Below are 18,799 nucleotides of genomic sequence, written 5' to 3' on the forward strand. Positions count from 1 at the left end.
CTACATGGCATATAATTATGTATTGTACGTAGGTAAGAGAGCACATCTGTGAAAAAAATAACCCTCAATTTTCCTGGTTACAGCTATGAAGATTATCATTAAGTGCTTTTTAATAGACACTTGCATAATTCAAATATTATGGTTTCCTAGAGTTAAGACTTTTAAACTTAATGATTCTAGTAACAGCTGAATATAAAGGGGGAATACTTACCTAAGTAATAGATATCTTCATCCCTTATATTCAGCAGAATTAGATAACCTTTCTAATGATACCAAAGAGCATTTCTTTTTGAAATCTTCACATGCAGGGTTTCTCAGAATACTTCACACAAATGGTTTATCTAAGAGCTGCATTTTGTTCCATCTAAGACAAAATCATTTTAGAACTAAAAAATTTTGTCTACATCTCTATGGTTATCAGATAACATATACAAACCCTGTTTTATCAAGTTGAAAACACTGGATTATGGGCCAGCATTTAATCAATTTTGCTTTGAGCACAATGAGGTTACAGTCTGCGGGCTGGTTAGCAAGATCCCAAGGAGTGAATGGGCTTCTTTCCCAGAAGGGAGGGAAGACATTTTAGTGCCTTTCACTGAGACATCTTCCTTCTAATTCTTGGCCTTTTTGCTTTTCAGCTATGTTCTAATCCTGACACATAGTGATAATTAAAGCTATGCTATACAGTTCCTCCCATTCTCTCCCTCAGAAAGCATTCTTAGTGGGTAGCAAACTAATTTAAAGGTGGCCTCCAGAACTCAGTTCAAGTAGTATTGTCTGTAGACTCCCACCTCCTGCCATGGCAGAGCAGGAAATCACCTAGTTTGGTGGACATCTGTCATCATAAGGGCATAGCCTTCTGGTCTCTCTGCAAAAAAAGTGGTGATTAGAAATGTACTTTGTTTTGTTGGAAATGGGAATTCCTAGCATATCAATTGATTGCTGGTAGCTGGCCCGGATGATGGCTTCTCTGAAATCTCTAATTTTTGGATACCTCCGTTGTGAGGTTTTCTGTGTGATGATTTTTCAATAGGGACCAATCCCATAAAAAAAAAAAAATTTCTCTGAAATCAGACAAATACCTAAATCTCATTTCTCTTTCAATCTATCTAGGATTAGTTTAGGGAGTCTAAAAGTTTATATAAGTGGGAATTCATCAAATACTTACTGAGCACCAACAATGAGCAATCACTGTTCTAGGAGCTGGAATTAGAAGTAAAATATACAAACAAACCATTACAGTTTGATATACTATTTATTTAGTTATTAATATGGACAGCCTATTCAACATTACAGATGTTTTTCAAAACCTATAATAAAATACAGTCCACTATCCAGCCCAGAAGAAGACAATAAACAAGATCATTCTTACAGTAAGTGTAGCATAAGCACTCACAATAATAGTCTCTTTCCTGGACATCAAAGGGAACAATCAAAGTTTTTTTTTTTTTTTTACCTCCACTGAGGTTTTAATTTTCTTGAATTACAGCTGTTTCAGAGTCAAAAGTCCAACTTCAATCACCCCACAGATATGTGCAGCATCTCCCATTGAAGAGGAAAGAGCTCCTGTCACCCCGGGCAGCCCATTCTACTGTCCTGCAGTCCTTCCATATTGGAGCCCATCATACCTTTCAGCCAGTATTTGTCAAACTTGTGCATGGGGACAAGATACGTAGGTTACAGGGATCTTTTGATTAATTTACAAAGATTGTGTTTCAAAGTTCTAAAAACCCATTTGGTGGTCGTAGTGGCAGTGAAGAGTACACTATATTTCGCCAACAGGGTCTTCTCATCTCTGGAGTCTTGGTGTCATCACCTTTTTCTGGTAGCTTTAAGATCTATTGCAGTTCTCTGTGGCAAGTGGAGATGGGAAACTCTAAACAGCTACTGGTATGAGGCCATCTGCAGAATGAACTGAACTGGCTACTATGGCTTTTATAACCTGCTTCCTTTCTTTAGTATAGACAAACTTCTTTCTTAATCTTTTTTTCTATGTCCTGCTAGTTCTAATAGAAGATTTAAAAGGACTATGACAGAGGAAACGTCTTGCTTTCAAGCTGAATGATGAAAAATAGCCAAAAAACCCAAAAAACCCAAGAACCCCACCCTCCAATGAGCTATACTCAATTTCCTCAGTTGAAAACAAATGCCAGGTGAACTTTTAAAGACAAGTGTTGGACAATGCTGATGTCAAAATGTACATAGATTCTGAAATATAGGCCAAAAAAGATGTTACTCAGTGTAATACAGATTCTTCAACCCCTTAGTTTCATGCTGAAAAGTACAAATGATTTCAATGTTAGGTTTCAATGATGACAGCCAATTAAATATGAAATTAAAAAGCCTCAGGGAAGTCTTGCCAAGTTTCTGGCAGTTTCAGGAGTCTACATAGTTAGGAAGAAGGAGAAACCATAGGGTAAAGAGTGAGAGCATTGGATTTTATTTAACTCTAGGTACCACGGGTTTGACATTAGTAGGTAAGACTAATGAATGAGCAGCCATACAGTTTTTTGGTCACTGTGCTTCCCAAGCACCAAAAAATGGAGCTATTTTTACTATTCAGTTCCATCTTTAATAAGCTAGACAGATCCTGCTGCATTCTTGTTTTTTTCTAATCTACCAGTACATTATTAATTACGCAGTTTACCAAATGTGAGGAGCAAGTCATGTAGTACCAAGTTTACATCATCATAGGACTACAACATGCACATTCTACTTAATGTAGCTCAAGCAACAGGAATACAAGAGAACAGTTATGGGTGGAGACTTGTTTTTGACAAATTCATGTTCATGTTCACACTAACTATGGGTTTAGAAATCTTATTGGGCAGGTACCTACAGCAGTTCTTCAATTGGTACTGGAACATTACACGCATGCACAAGTGATATGGAAGAAAATGAAGCAGAAGAGGCAGCTGGATGGAGGACAAAGGGGAAATCAGAGGTGGGATAATGCCATGTATCAGGGAGGGGCTGTTCTCAGCTGTCCACAGTAAGTCTCTGCTCTGTGAGAGAGGCCTGTTGGGCAACACTTTTGTTCTCATGACTGCGAAGTTTGGATACAACATCTAGAAAGGCCAAATCCTGTACTTCCTTGTGTAGCGATTCTGGAAGACAAAAAAAAAAACCAAGATAACAAATATGCTACTGTTCTGATTGTTCTAATCTTAATATACAATCTATCCAGTACATATACCTAAAATGTTTATCTGGATGATACCAAGTTATAAAACTAGGAACAATTCTGGAAAAACTGTAGCAGCCTAGAAATGCTAAGACACTCGTAAAGACAAGTGTTGGACACACACCAGTAGCCTAGAAATGTCTTCGTTAGAGATGTGTTATATCCCTAATAAATCAGAGGAACTTTACTTGCCATATTTATATATAGATAAATGTCAAGTTCTACAGTCTGTTTGATTAATGAGTTATAATGGAACACAGCTCATTGTATGATCTCAAGTTTCAGTTATATACCCCTTGGCCCTATCTATCATCAGTTCAAATATGAAGTCCAATGACTTACAAAAAAACTTAGCTCTGTTTCAAATTAATTTTGTGGCAAATGAAACAAACAGGTTATACTTCATATCCTTCAACAAATTTCTGTGACAATAGGCTTCCCTTTTAGATATCTGATCTTCCTCTTTCTGGCTTTCTTGCTCTCTTTAACCTCAATTACAGGAAAATACCAGGCTCTTAAGTCTTGGAGACTGCTATATGAGAAGACTGACGTCTAATAAGTTTAATGCAATCAACATTCCTCAAACTGATATATTTACTTTAATAAGACTGTGAGGTCTAAAACTAGAAATGTTTTTAGTAGAAACAGAAAACTGCATCCTAAAATTCAGATGGAATCTCAAGAGACTCTGAACAGTCAAAACAATCTCAAAAAAGAACAAAGTTGGAGGGCTCATACTTTCCAATTTCAAAAGCTACTCTAAAGCTGTAATAATCAAAACAGTGTGGTGCTGAAATAAAGACATATCTATAGATCAACAGACTAAAACAGAGAGCCCAGAAATAAACCCTCATATATACAGTCAAAATAGTTTTGACATTCAATAAGGACAGTTTTTTCAACAAATGGTGCTGGTAAAACGGGAGAGCCATAAGCCCTTATGTACAAAAATTACATTTAAGAGCTAAAACTATAAGACTCTTAAAATATAAAGGAAGGGCGCCTGGGTGGCTCAGTTGGTTGAGCGACTGCCTTCGGCTCAGGTCATGATCCTGGAGTCCCGGGATCGAGTCCCGCATCGGGCTCCCTGCTCGGCAGGGAGCCTGCTTCTCCCTCTGACCCTCCCCCCTCTCATGTGCTCTCTGTCTCTCTCATTCTCTCTGTCTCAAATAAATAAATAAAAAAATCTTTAAAAAAAAAATATAAAGGAAAAACTCTGACACTGGATTTAGCAATTATATCTTGGATATGCATCAAAAACATAGGTAACACAAGGAAAAACAGATACATTGGACTTTATCAAAATTAGAAACTTCTGTGTACCAAAGATTACTATCAATAGATTGAAAAGGCAGCCCACAGAATGGGAGAAAATATATGTAAATCATATATCCAACAAGGGATTAATATCCCCAAAATATAAGGAACCCTTTCAACTCCACAAAATAACTCGATTAAAAAATGGGCAAAGGACTTTAGAATAGACATTCCCCAAAGAAGATATACAAGTGGGCAATGAACACATGAAAAGATCCCCTACATCACTAATCATTAGGGAAATGCAAATCAAAAGCATAGTAAGATACCACTTCATACCCATCAGGATGGCTACTATAGAAAAAAAAAAATGTTAGGATGTAGAGAAATTGGAACCCATGTGCATTACTGGTAGGAATGTAATATGGTGTAGCTACTGTGGAAAATAGTATGGTGATTCCTCAAAAAATTAAATGTAGCCATTACTGTATGATCCAGCAATTCCACTTCTATGTATATTCCCAAAATGACTAAAAGCAGGACCTGAAAAAATACCTGTGCACCCATATTTTCACAGTGGCATTATTTACAATAGCCCAAAGGTGACAATAACCCAAATGTCCATTGATGGATGAATGGATAAACAAAATGTGATATATATATATACATACAATGAGGCATTATTCAGCCTTAAGAAGGAATGAAATTCTGACACCCACTATTTGGATGAGCCCTGGAGACCTTATGGTAAGTGAAATAAGCCACACAAAAAAGAATATTGTATGATTCCATTTATATGAGGTACCTAAAGTAGTCAAATTCAGAGAGACAGAAGATAGAATGGTGGCTGCCAAAAGCTGGAGGGATGGGTGATTGGCATATTTTGGCATATATTCCATGGATATATACTCTTTTTAAAGAGTACTGAGTTTCAGTTTGGGGGAAAAGGTGGTGATGGTTGTACAGCAGTGTGAATGTACTACTCTGCCATTGAACTGTACATTTAAAAATGGTTATAATGGTAAATTTTATGTATATTTTACATTAAAAAATGCCTCAATAACAGTCTCAGCCAGGAAACAGAAGACATAAAGAAGTAGCAAATGGGAATTTTAGAACTCAAAACTATAGTTAAGTGGATAAGCTCAACAGCAGAATGGAGGGGACAGAAGAAATCAGTGAACTTTAAGACGGGACAACAGAAATTACCCAATTTGAACGAGAGAGGAGATAGTCTGGAAAAAAATGAACAAAACCTCAGGACCCTGTAGGATATAACTGAAGATCTCACATTCCTGCCATTAGAGACCTGAGAGGAGAAATAGGGTGGGGCTGAAAAAGTACCTAAAGAAATATGGTTACAAAAACTTCCCAAATTTAGCAGAAGACATAAGCCTACCTACTCAAGAAGGTGAGCAAACTTGAAACAGGATGAACCCAAAGAAATCCATGCCATGACACATCACAGTCAAGCTTGAAAATTAAAGACCAAAAAAAAATCTTGAAGTGACACCTTACCAAGAGGGGAAAAAAAGAATTGGAAGACTGGATTTCTCTTAAGAAACCATGGAAGCCAGAAGAAAATGGCACATTTTTCAAATGTTGAAAGAAAAAGAACCGTCAACCCAAAATTCTATACCCAGAGAAACATTTTTCACAAATGAAGGGGAAGCCAAGATATTCTAAAATAACAGAAAACAATTTGTCACTAGCAGACCTAACCCAAAAGAGTGGCTAAAAGTTCTCTAAACAGAAAGGGAATGTTTAAAAAAGGGAATCTTGGAACATCAGGAAGGAAGAACCCATATAGCAAAGGTGTAGATAAATACGACAGACTTTCCTTCTCTCGAGTTTTCTGAATTATGTTAGATGGTTGAAAACAAAAATTGTAACAATGTCTAATGTGGTTCTAAATGTATATAGAGGAAATATCTGAGATCATTATAAATGAGGGAGGGTAATGGGAATAACTGCTCAAGCAATCAGTAACAAGTCAGGAACGAGAAACAAAATAAAAAATGAAACTGCAGACTTAAGCCATAACATCAGTCCTACATTAAATGTAAATGGTCTAAATATACCAATTAAAAGAGACTGACAGAGTGGATTAAAGCACATGACCTAACAAGGTGCTCTCTACACTCCAAGTATAATGATAAAGCAGATTGAGATTAAAAGGGTGGGAAAAGATCCCATGAATGTTATTCAAAAGAAAGTAGAAGCAGCTATATTAATATCAGATAAAGTAGACTTCAGAGGAAAAAAAGTTACCAGACCAGAGAGGAACATAATGATAGAAAAGTCAATCCACCAGGAAGACAATAGCAATCCAAAAGGTGTATATATCTACCAAAAGAGCTGCAAAATATGTGAAGCAAAAACTTACAGAACTAAAAGGAGAAACAGACAAATCCACCATTATTACTGGAGACTTCAGTATCCCTGTCTCAACAACTGACAAAACAATTAGACTATCAATATATTCTATTTGCTAAGAATATAGCAAACTCAATTCCATTACCAACAACCAAAAGGATCTAAATGACATTTCAAGAACACTTCACTCAGTAACTGTAGAATACACATTCTTTTCAGTATCCATGGAATATATGCCAAAATATGCCAATGATTTCTTGAACAAATTCCTTAGCTAATATCATGATACACAAAATCAGAACTTGTTCTTTATATAAAATATTTTAGAGCTGATGAAACTTTATTAATTTTTTAACATTGTTTTTTTTTGGCCTATTTTCTATATGATATTATTTTTAAGGTTTTTTAGTTTTATTTTAGAGCGAGAGTATGTGAGCAGGGGGGGAAGGAAAGAGAGACTCTCAAGCAGGCTGTGCTGAGCGTGGAGCCCAACGCAGGGCTTGATCTCATGACTTGAAGATCATGATCCTAGCTGAAATCAAGAGTTGGACGCTCAACTGACTGAGCCCTCCCAGGTGCCCCATGATACTTACATTATTATTGTGAGAATCTTCTGTGAATATTTTCAAGTAAAAGTAATCCTATATCCTCCAGGAATAATTTCTAATGCTTTTAAAACCCAAAGCCACCATTTACTACTATTCTATATTTAATGTCAACCATGTTGATAGACCTCAAATTTTAGAAGAAATGCTTACCAGATCCCATGAGAGCACAAATCAGGACCATGGAATTATATTTGATTTCAGGAGCACTTCTTTCATCTGCTAGCAGTCTGTGTAAAATCTGTACAAGTTTAGCACTTTCTAGATCTTTCTCAGCAGTGCCTAAAATATGAAACAAAGTATCAGTTTTGTCCACTGTTTATGAACCTGGTGCAATGTGGCTAAACACTGATTCCTTTTCTAAAAACTGATCATATAAAACCCTCAAAAAGGGACTGATAAATAACGATGACCTACAAATAGAATATTAAATTCAGACCTTGTTAAAGAAGAGTTAAATTTCAGCAGATATTGTAGTTTAAGCTTAAAATTTAGTATTAAAATATTCCTTTTGATATGAGGCAATTCAAAAATCCTTATTATGGAAAAGGTTAAACATATACAAAAGCAGAAAAGATTATATAATGATACACTATTTACTATTATCTTAAAAAATTATGGCCAATCTTGTTTCATCTATCTCTATAGTTTCATTCACCTATTCATCCCAAATTATTTTGGAGCAAATCCTAAAAATGACAGTTTCTTCCATATGTATTTCAGTATGTATCTTTTTTTTTTTTAAGATTTTATTTATTCAACAGAGAGAGACACAGTGAGAGAGGGGACACAAGCAGGGGCGGAGGGAGAGAGAGAAATGGACTCCCCGCTGAGCAAGGAGTCCAACGCGGAACTCGATCTCAGGACCCTGGGATCATGACCTGAGCCGAAGGCAGACGCTTAACAACTGAGCCACCCACGCACCTCTCAGTATATATCTTTAAGAGATGAAAACTAGTAAGGCAATTCCTATCAAAATCCCAGAGGACTTTCTGTAGAAAATCTTTAAGTTTATACTAAAATTTATATGGAAAGCACAGGCCCTAGACCAGGTAAATAATCTTGATAAAAAAGAAATAAAGTGGGAAGAATTCTTCTACCCGATGTTAAGGTTCACTGTACAGCACAGTTATCAAGAGTGTGGTACTGGTAGAGAGAGAATTGAATAGAGAACCCCAGAATCAATTCAGTGGAGGAAAAGATAGCGTCTTCAACAAACAGTACTGGCAATTAGACCTCCACAGGCAAGAAAAAAAAAAAAAAAGAAAGTTGACCTAAACCACACACTTTATACAGATCTTAAAGTGGATTACAGACTTAAGTGTAAAATGTAAAACTATAAAACTTCTAGAATAAAGAATTTTCAACTCAATAGTTAAAAAATTAGAAAATGAGCAAAAATTATCCGTAGGTATTTCACCAAAGAATATATACAGATGGCAAATAATGATGAACATCTTTTCATATGCTTACCATTAGAAAAATGGAAAAAAAACCGTAATGAGATATCCCTATACAGCTATCAGGGTGACTAAAATAAAAAAGTGACAATACCAAATATTTGGTGAAAATGCGGAGAAAACTAGATCACTCATACAGTGCTGGTGGGAATGTAAAATGGTATAGCCATTCTGGAAAACAGTTTGACAGTTTCTTTAAAAATTAAACATATAGTTACCATACAACCTAGCAACTGCACTCCTAGGCATTTATCCAAAGAAATGAAAATTTATGCTCACATAAAAACCTACGCATGAATATTTATAGCATTTATTTATTTTTAAAAGCCCCAAAGTGGAATAAGCCCAGATGTTTTTTGACAGGAATGGTCAAACAAACTGTGGTATGTACAAACCATGGAACACTATTCAGCAATAAAAAAACAACTGACACGCAAAACAAATCAGATCTCTTTAGGAAATTATGCTGAATTAAGGAAGCTAATCCCAAAAGGTCACATACTATATGATTCCATATATATAACATTTTAGAAATGAAGGGCAGATTAGTGGTTTCCAGGGATGAGAAACAAGGTAAGGGGTAGGAGAAGGAGATAGGTGACTAGTGTGGTGATAAATGGAGGGATCCCTGTGGTGTTAAACTATTTAGTATCTTGACCGTGGTGGTCGATACACAAACCTACACGTCCTAAAACTATATAGAACTTAACATACACACAAATGAAAACAAGTAAAACTAGGGAAATGTGAATAAGACTGGTAAATTGTATCAATAGCTGAAATATTTATAGTTTTGAAAAATGTTACCACTGGGAAAAACTGGGTAATATATACAAGGGATCTCTATATTATTTTTTACAATGGCATATGAATATACAATTATCTAAAAAAAAAAGACTTAAAAATGTTGCTTTAATACTATTATCATACAAAAAATTTGTAATTCCTTAATATCAAACAGTGTATAAGAAAACAAGACTGGAAAAATATGGTTTTCAAAATGTGTTATGTATTAAAAAGATAGTATGGGCTTATTTTTATATCTTAAGCCCAAGGAGCCTAGGAAACACTAGGAAACAATAAAAAAAAAATGTAGGTATCGCATTTTATATAGTTGTATGGGGAGGTGACCACACTGAGGCAAATGTTTAGCTATCAGGAAGCTGAGAAATTACAGCTTGTTTGGAAGATACTGGCACAAAACAAGATTCATCCCAGGCTCATGGGTCATCAAACATATTCTGAAACTGCCCCATCACTTTAAGCCACTTAAAATCAGGCCATGAACCCAGTTTGGTATTCAGTGTCCTCACTGACTCCCACCCCTTTATCATAACTCCCCCTATCTGACCCCCCATGATGGCTGGACTTCTAGGCTGACTCTACGCAAACCATGTGTGAAGTCATGGCTAATCTGGGACCTGAACTGACTTCCAAAGCATTTCTAACTATAGGCCAAAGTCGCTGAGAATAAGCATACATTTTCTTGGAGTCTTTTATCTTTAAAATTCAAAACCCTGTAAGACAAAAATTCAAATCTTTCATACCTAAAATCTGAGTAAATGTGACACTAAAGAAAGATATACCATGTTTATATGTTTATCTTTTGGCTTCCTGGTATAGGGGTTGTGGGTCCACTTGCCGCTGTGTGAGAATTATGGACCTAAATCATCAGTGGGAATTAAGAAGTCATCAGTTAACAGTGTTTACTTAAATGGCTTTGAACTGGACAGGACAGACCTACTAAGTCTATAGTCCTCCTCTGTGTAAGGCAGTCTCAGGCCTTAACCACAGGCTGTGTGACTGATTGGTTCCTGGGACAAAGGTTACTATCCATAAGCTAGATGACTATGAACTAGCTTCTCAAGAAGAATTCTGACCAAAAGGGATACTATATGCTAGAAAGACACCAACTGAATTACTGAACTCTGCTTTTGGGGAATTTTGAATGTAAAACACACAGAAGGTGAGAATTTAGAATGAAGGCAATACTAGAGGGCACCAGAAGCCATGGTGATAGAAGGAGATAAGAGAGAGAGTCAGTAATAGAGATAGAAGACAAGGTCTGGGTCACTGGAAGGGCAGCAGACTAAACTTGCTGCTGTATTCTAAATATAGTTTCATTTCTCTGTGAGGCCTGATGAAATTATTTTCTGTGTTTACTAAGTGCCTATAACTTGAAATAATATTTAAGACTCAAACTCTAAAAAGTTAAGCATTGACCTAAAAATGTTACCAAAAGCAAAAGCTGAGGTGGCAATCCATAGAATGTGATTTCTTATATACTTAGCTATAGGTGCAGACACATGCTGGCAAAATGCTTCTAGTCAAGGTTTTGTTGATTTCTATTCCACTCCTGTGCTTCATTTCATCCAAGATAAAAATAGGAGAAAATAAGTTTGACACTGGGGTACTTACCCAACTCTAAAGCTGCTATTAGTGCCAAAGCAACAAGGGCTTCATTCTGCATTATTACATGTTCACTAGTTGCCATGGTAACTAGATGCTTGATGCCACCACTCTGTACAATGGTTTTAATTACATCCTGCAATAAATATCAGAGTTATAAACTTTAATTTTAAACATAAAGAGACTGCATTATAGTCAGGCAATTCATTGTTAAATTGACTGGTTTTCTGAGTGTCCTGTATGAATCATTACATTTAACCATAATTTTTTTATTCACAGAAGAAAAGGAAAAAGCTTTTAGCTTTAAATAAATTCATCAAAAAATGACAACTTAAATTACCTAAGTGAAAAAGACCACTGCAGTTCATAGCAAGGAATAGAGAGTCCCAGAAGCAACCAGTCAAAACAATAAGTGTGATTGCCCCAAATGTTGACTTACCACAGGATCAAAAAAAGAGATTAAGATTTGTAATAACAACAACAAAAAAGTTCTTCTTTTCAAATTATTATTACAGCACCAGGTAGTTGTTTTCCAGATGATCAGGTAAAGTTTTTTTTTGTTTTTTTTTTTTTAAGCTTTTACCCCTTTGTTGGATCTGACAAAACTGGATTACATGTCAAGGGACTTGAGAGGAACTTAAAATTGTCTCCCTCATTTCTCATGGGACCTGCAGCTCTGTCCTCTTCAATGGCAGAGGAGACAGTGGGTTCCAGATTGAATAAAACCCAGTGCCAACATTGACTAAGCAAACTATTGAAACTCTCTGCATCTCAGTGACCTTATCTTTAATGCTGGGATAATGTGTTATTATAGGTTTTTGTGATGATTACAAAGTTATTACATGAAAAGCACATATAAGAATATATGGCAAAAGTCAGATTTTTTAAAATGCCACATTTATTTCTAGTATTCATTTTTTTTTTTTTTTAAGATTTTATTTGACAGAGAGAGACACAGCAAGAGAAGGAACACAAGCAAGGTGAGTGAGAGAGGGAGAAGCAGGCTCCCCGCCAAGCAGGGAGACTGATGTGGGGCTCGATCCCGGGAACTGAGATCATGACCTGAGCCGAAGGCAGATGCTTAACGACTGAGCCACCCAGGTGCCCCTTCATTTTTGTTTTTATCTCAGTTTTGTTTCCTAAAAACTCTTGGATTAAATGTGATTTAGTAGAAAGTCTCAATTATAGAATTTTTTAAAGTAATTTTCTTTGTTCTCACTACCTTTAGTAATTTAAGTGCTGGATATTGAGTAGCCTGTCTGCTTTAGCTTTGACAGTATAAAACTAACTGTAATTATAAATATTTTTCAAATTAATTTGCTAAAATATTTGAAAAGGGGTTTCCTTTATGCTTTTACCTTATATAAATTCTTAAGAAAACTATTTATAGATAGTATCTTTGCTTTGAGCCCAAATGCATTTAAAGATCAAACATTCTAAATTATGGAGTCCTAGTACTGAGTTTTTATGGTGGTTGTATTCTAACTAGCCTTTTACCATTACCCTCTTTTAGTAAGTGAGAAACCATCTTTTGAAAGGCTTTTCTAACAAAAAGAAAGCCTCCCAATTTACTTGGTGGGCACTTTATTTGAAACTTAAAATTAGTAAAGAATTTTATAAAAATCACAAAGGAGCTTATTGAGTAAAGAAGACCACAAGAGGTTCATAGATACATATGCAGTCACCTAATGAAGGTTCTTGGACCAGCATTTCATCCTTTATTTTGTGATTCACCCTGGAGAGTTCACTGTAGTAGAAGGAGGGGCAGGTAATGAATGAAGAAGGAAACTGCGTATCAGAAGTGAGCAGCTCCCTGTAAGTTCAAGCATAGCTCCTTTACCATCTCTTTTTTATTATTTTATTCTATTCATTTTATTTATTTATTTAATTTTTATTTTTTATTTTAGAGAGTGCACAAGCAGTGGGTTAGGGAGAGAAAGAATCTCAAGCAGACTCCATGCAGATTGCAGAGTCCGACACGGGGCTTGATCTCACAACCCTGAGATCGTGGCCTGTGCCAAAATCAAGAGTCAGATGCTTAACTGACTGAGCCACCCAGGAGCCCCTCCATCTCACTTTTTTGAACATATATTGTAGTAGTGCTTTTTAAAATGCCTGCCCTTTCTCCTCCTACCTCAATAAATGTTTATTGAATAGGTCCTCTATGAAGTTGCTTTGCCTGACAGAATGGAAGACAGAAGACAAATGGAGCATTGCTCTTGTGTTATACTGACAAAAGAGAATAATATTGATAGTTACCCTCTATGGAGCAACAACTGCACACTGGACATTATACTGGGTAGCTTACAGATATTAGCATATTCTTATCCTCACAGAAAATTCCATCAGCTAGGTATCATCTCTAGTTAACAGATGAAGAAACTGAAGCTCAGATTAAGTTACGAAATCTGTCCAAAGTCAGTGATTAAGTGGTAAAAAAAAAAAAAAAAAAAAGTCAAGATTCGAATCCAGGCAGTTTGACTATCAGTACCTTGTCTCTAACCATTTGTGCTCTATACAAAAGTATATGTACTAAATTCATCATAGTGCCATACACAGCTAGGCACAATCTGCTCTACAGAGGCTCTATGAATGTATTTTAAAGTTATAAATTTCAAGATATTTAACAAAAAAGGATATTAGCACCACTCCACAGAGCAAGGTTCATCTGGAGAATTACAAATAATTTTAACCAATACACATCTAAAATTAATCCAGAGAGTTTAACTTTTCTGAAACCATTTCATTTATTAAACTGTAGAAATACACAGGAAGACATTTTTCTGGGTCATCCTTCTAAACCTTAGGTGTATCTGCAAAATCTCCAAAAATTTTGGACGTACTTCATAATGTTTTACAAAGTTTTAAATGATGTATTATTTTGCAATCCTATAAGGAGTTTTCTTATGGAAAGCTAAATTTTGGTACATACACAACCAAGGCAAATTATCTATGTAATAGTCTCACATATTTAGCTTTTATGGTCCATTTGCCCTTAATAACTGAGATAATCCAGCTACAAACTTTGTTGAAAACTGTATAATATTGATTATAATATAATATTCTGAAATAGGCTTAAATTCAAGACAATCAATTTATAACATAGCCACTGAATCACCTAATAAAAATTTTCTTTCCCAACTTTGTACCATCAAAGACTACTTCTCAGTATAGGAATTAAATGTTAGATGTATGAGCGAATGACTAAATAAATTTTGTTTGATCAAGTTTTTAGATAGATAATTGAAGAATGTTTTATTCTTAAAGGATAAAGAAGAGTGCCCATGACAGGAGGGAATTTTTATATTCCTAGTGTAGAAGCAAACCATATTTTTCTGTTTTTGGTATCTACAATCAGAAGGTCCAGCTAGTTGCTCAAGAGTCCTAGCCTAGGGCACTCTTTCGAGGGAAGATGTGAATTTACTCTTGGCACAAGTGCAGGAACACACTGTATATGGCTGAGATGACTAAGCTAGTGTGAAACCCCATGAGTCAGTGCAAACTTTCAGAGGGTTGGACTCTAAGAACTCAGGGTGACTTTAAAAGGAATAGGATCTTCAAAGTTTAAAAATAACACAAGGAGAGAACTATAATTCACAATAGTTGGTTAAGGATCTACAGGAAGGTGACTAACTTGTACCTAGTGCTTAAAAGCTTATTCTAGAGCAGCATTTTCTGAAGTATATCCAGTGGAATGTATTTAATAGATGCAACTTGCAAAACCCATTGTCCGATAGCTTGGGAATCGGTGGTTATTAAACAGAGTTAAGCACATTTTTTTAGAGTAGTACTAATAATATGTGCTGTGAATTCCAAAGGCAAGGAAAGGGAATGAACTACTTCCCTAACTAATCTGATCATACAACCTTTTCTCTTTGTGGAATATTTCTTAGGGTTATTATTCAATGGAACATATTCTGAGAACTGCTTTGATTCTCAAAATGAAATCACTGATTCCACTTTAATATTTGTGAAATTTAAAAATAATTTAAGAGTTCTAATCTGGAGCTCACACAAGGAACACACCTTATGCTCTGATCATTAAAGTATGCAAATCAAGGTTCCTACTGCTGCTTAGCAGCAGTGTACACTTAATTGTAGGGAAGATAAGCAGCAAAACAACAACAACAAGAAAAACCAAAACAAAACAAAAACCAAAACCCCAGCCTACAGTACTGAACTGTAAACATACAGTTATAATATGACCATGAAGTCACAATTATCATTCAAATTGTATCATTTCAAATTGCTTTTTGTTACACACATACCCCTAGAAAGGTGTAATGTCCTGTTTCCCTTGTCTTTTCAAAACACCTACATGATGATGGATGCTTAATGGGTTCTTGAAAGCTGGGTTGTTTTTGGTGGAGAGAGTAGGGGTTTGGATGAGTGACAGGGAAATCTTGTGATAATTATTAACAGAAAAGCCTCAAAATCCTCAAATCTGAATCTAATATAGCAAGTGAACAGCTCCAGCTCCAAGATTTGGTTAAGAAGTTGTGATGCATTTTCCCATGGACATAAGTGAAATGACCAAAAGGATCACTTTAGAAAACAGGTTATAGAAAAATAAAAGGTATATATTATAGATACTAAATCAGCTGCTAACTTGCTGGCCTGAGTTCCCACCATTGTGATCTTTAAAATAGTTCATTTGCTCATTCATGTGTTCATTCACTCAACAAACAGAGGCTTGCAACCACAAGTCAGACACATACTAGGCTGGACACTGCCCTGAGAATGGATTTCACCCAACTTTGTGAATTCAGAGCATCACATACTACCTAGATATCATTTAATTTCTTAATATCATTAGCTAGCTTGGTCAGTGCCTGGCCCACAGAAGATGTTTGACACTGAGGGTAGTGGTAAAAGTAACACCACCAGCAACATTTACAACGACTCCACTTACTGAGTGCTTACTATGTCCCAGGTACCAGTTGAGCACTTTGTATATGTGATCTCATTGAATCATTCTCACAACACTTTTGGTAGGTAGGTATTATACTGAGATACTGAGATGTGAAAGACTTGACCAAGTAAATAGTGGAGATAAAATCTGAACTCATCTCTGATTCCAGAGCCTTACTCTTAACTACTATGGAATAGAACTAAATACAAAAGCTCAATCTTCAATGACTTTTTCAGGATTGTGGATCACAGGCATCCCTCATTTTACTGTGCTTCACTTTACTGTGTTTCAAAGATACTGCATTTTTTACAAATTGAAGGTCTGTGCAACCCTGTGTCAAGTAAGTCTATCAGCACCATTTTCCCAACAGCATTTGCTTACTTCAGGTCTGCATCACATTTTGGTAATTCTCACAAAATTTCAAACTTTTCCATTACTACATTTGTTATGGTGATCTGTGACCAGTGATGATGACTCACTGAAAATGGTTAGCATTTTTTAGCAATAAAGTATATTTTAATTGAGGTATACAAATTATTTTATTAAACATAATGCTATTATTGCACACTTAACAGACTACAGCATAGGGTAAACACAACTTATATGCATTAGGAAACCAAAAAATTCATTTGACTCACTTTTTTGCAGTTTTCGCTTTATCACAGTGGTTTGGAACAGAAACTATAAATCTCGGAGGTCTATCTGTAATGTATTTATACATAAATGTGCAAAATGCAAGCTTATGATATAGGATCTATGATACGGAGTTTCCAAAAAGGCCACTTGTATGTTTTTTAGTGAACAGTTTTCTCTGGAACTTACTTTTGATTTACTGTGTCGTATGAGGGCAGACAGCAGTCTGTTGGACTCCCCCATCACACCAGCATGATCTTTGGCTTCACACCATTCTACCAAACGCTCCACTAATTTAACATTCTTTCCCAGTTGTTCAGCAGCTTCTGCTATAGGAAAGAAGTCAAACCACAAAGGAAACAATCACTGATAGGCAACCAAGTGAAATAACTGGTAAAGATCTAAGAGTGTGAAAGAAAATTATACATATATATATATATATACACACACACACACACACACATATATATGGCACAACACAATGATTTTATCAAGCAAGAACCGCAAATACTCCATATCTAATGGACTATTTAGCTTTTTCTACAAAGTTGTGGACTTTCATACAAAACACAAAATACAAAACAATGTTATACTCTTATGGTTCAGCCTGGTAGTCTGTCAGTACTCTGGCAAACTGTAACAAAGGGTATGAGAAGGACTCTGAGAAATCAATATAGAGAAAGGTTTAGAATTTAGAAATAAGTAAATGAACACAATTCATTCCAAGGAGTAGTTTCCATCATTGTTTCTGTAAACAGAAAAATGATCTCCCTGTTTGCAAAATAAATTTTAAAAAATTTTGACTGTCCGTGTACCGCAACATGATTTTCAAGACAAGGTAAAAATGGGTATGAAACGGGGCGCCTGGGTGGCTCAGTTGGTTAAGTGTCTGCCCTCGGCTCAGGTCATGATCCTGGGGTCCTGGGATTGAGCCCCGCATCAGGCTCCCTGCTCAGCGGGGAGCCTGCTTCTCCCTCTCCCTCTGTTGCTCCCCCTGCTTGTGCTCTCTCACTCTGTCAAATAAATAAAACCTTAAAAAAAAAAATGGGTATGAAACGCTAAAACATAAAAACCCTTCAGAACTGCTAATAAATCAACATAAAACCAGGATTATATGTACAGTAGAGATGCAATATAATTTCCATTTAAACTCAATTATAACAAGCATGGAAATTAATGAATGAAACTCTAAAACCAATCTCTCTTTGCCTTTTATTTGCCATTTATCTTTATGATTACATGATTCTGAAAGCTAAAAACAAGTCCTTTTCAACTAAGGCAAATTGACTATCATACCAAAAATGTACCTTGTGAAAACATTTCTTTTACCTTGTGCATCTATTAACATTCTTAATGTTCCCAGGAGTTTGAACTGAACCGGAGGCATTTCAGACTTAAGGAATTTCAAAACTGCCTCTGTGACTCCAGCTGATAACATCTTTGCTTTATTTACAACTAGAGAGAAGGAGAGACTATGGTTAAAATGGTGCTAGCATTCTTGATGATAGTCATTCAATTCAATATGTATTTATTGTCTTAGTATTTTTAAGGCCCCATGTTACATTTTTCTATTTAAAAACAGTCTTGTTATTTTATTTTAAGAATAGGACTGGGGGTGGGGCATAATTATCCTGTTTGTCTACAGGAGCATAACATACTAAATCACATGTACTGGCTTTTTAAACCTACCCTCAAAACACTTAAACAATTTGTAAAGGAAATCTGACAGTTGTCTTCTTACTTACAAAGCAGCATAATTCTTCAGCTTTAGTAAATGTTTCTTTTTACCTCTGTCCTTGACCCAACTGTGTTAATCTAGGGGTTCACAAAAGGTAATAGAATATTTCATCTGAACAAACACAAAGATTATGTTTGGTGAAAACTATTTAACATATGATCTCCATTTATTCGTAAGAAAAATGTAAACAATTTGAAGACTTTTTTTTTTCTTGGTCAGGAAAGG

The 18,799-nt window shown here is 35.7% G+C and overlaps 1 protein-coding gene across 1 annotated transcript in view; it reads right to left on the bottom strand.

Annotated features, from left to right (window-relative positions):
* Positions 1-1,245: 1,245 nt before the first annotated feature.
* RAP1GDS1 (Rap1 GTPase-GDP dissociation stimulator 1) overlaps positions 1,246-18,799 on the bottom strand; it is a 132,625-nt gene continuing 115,071 nt past the window's right edge. Inside the window, exons 11-15 of the mRNA XM_021680405.1 lie at positions 18,166-18,291; positions 17,026-17,165; positions 11,301-11,427; positions 7,576-7,704; positions 1,246-3,107 (exon numbers count right to left, since the gene is read on the bottom strand). Of these exons, the coding sequence (XP_021536080.1) occupies positions 2,980-3,107; positions 7,576-7,704; positions 11,301-11,427; positions 17,026-17,165; positions 18,166-18,291 (650 nt within the window). The 3' untranslated portion in view covers positions 1,246-2,979. The remainder of the gene's footprint in view (positions 3,108-7,575; positions 7,705-11,300; positions 11,428-17,025; positions 17,166-18,165; positions 18,292-18,799) is intronic.

This window comes from Neomonachus schauinslandi, chromosome 2, assembly GCF_002201575.2.
Source record: "Neomonachus schauinslandi chromosome 2, ASM220157v2, whole genome shotgun sequence".
In the NCBI taxonomy this organism is placed as follows: domain Eukaryota; kingdom Metazoa; phylum Chordata; class Mammalia; order Carnivora; family Phocidae; genus Neomonachus; species Neomonachus schauinslandi.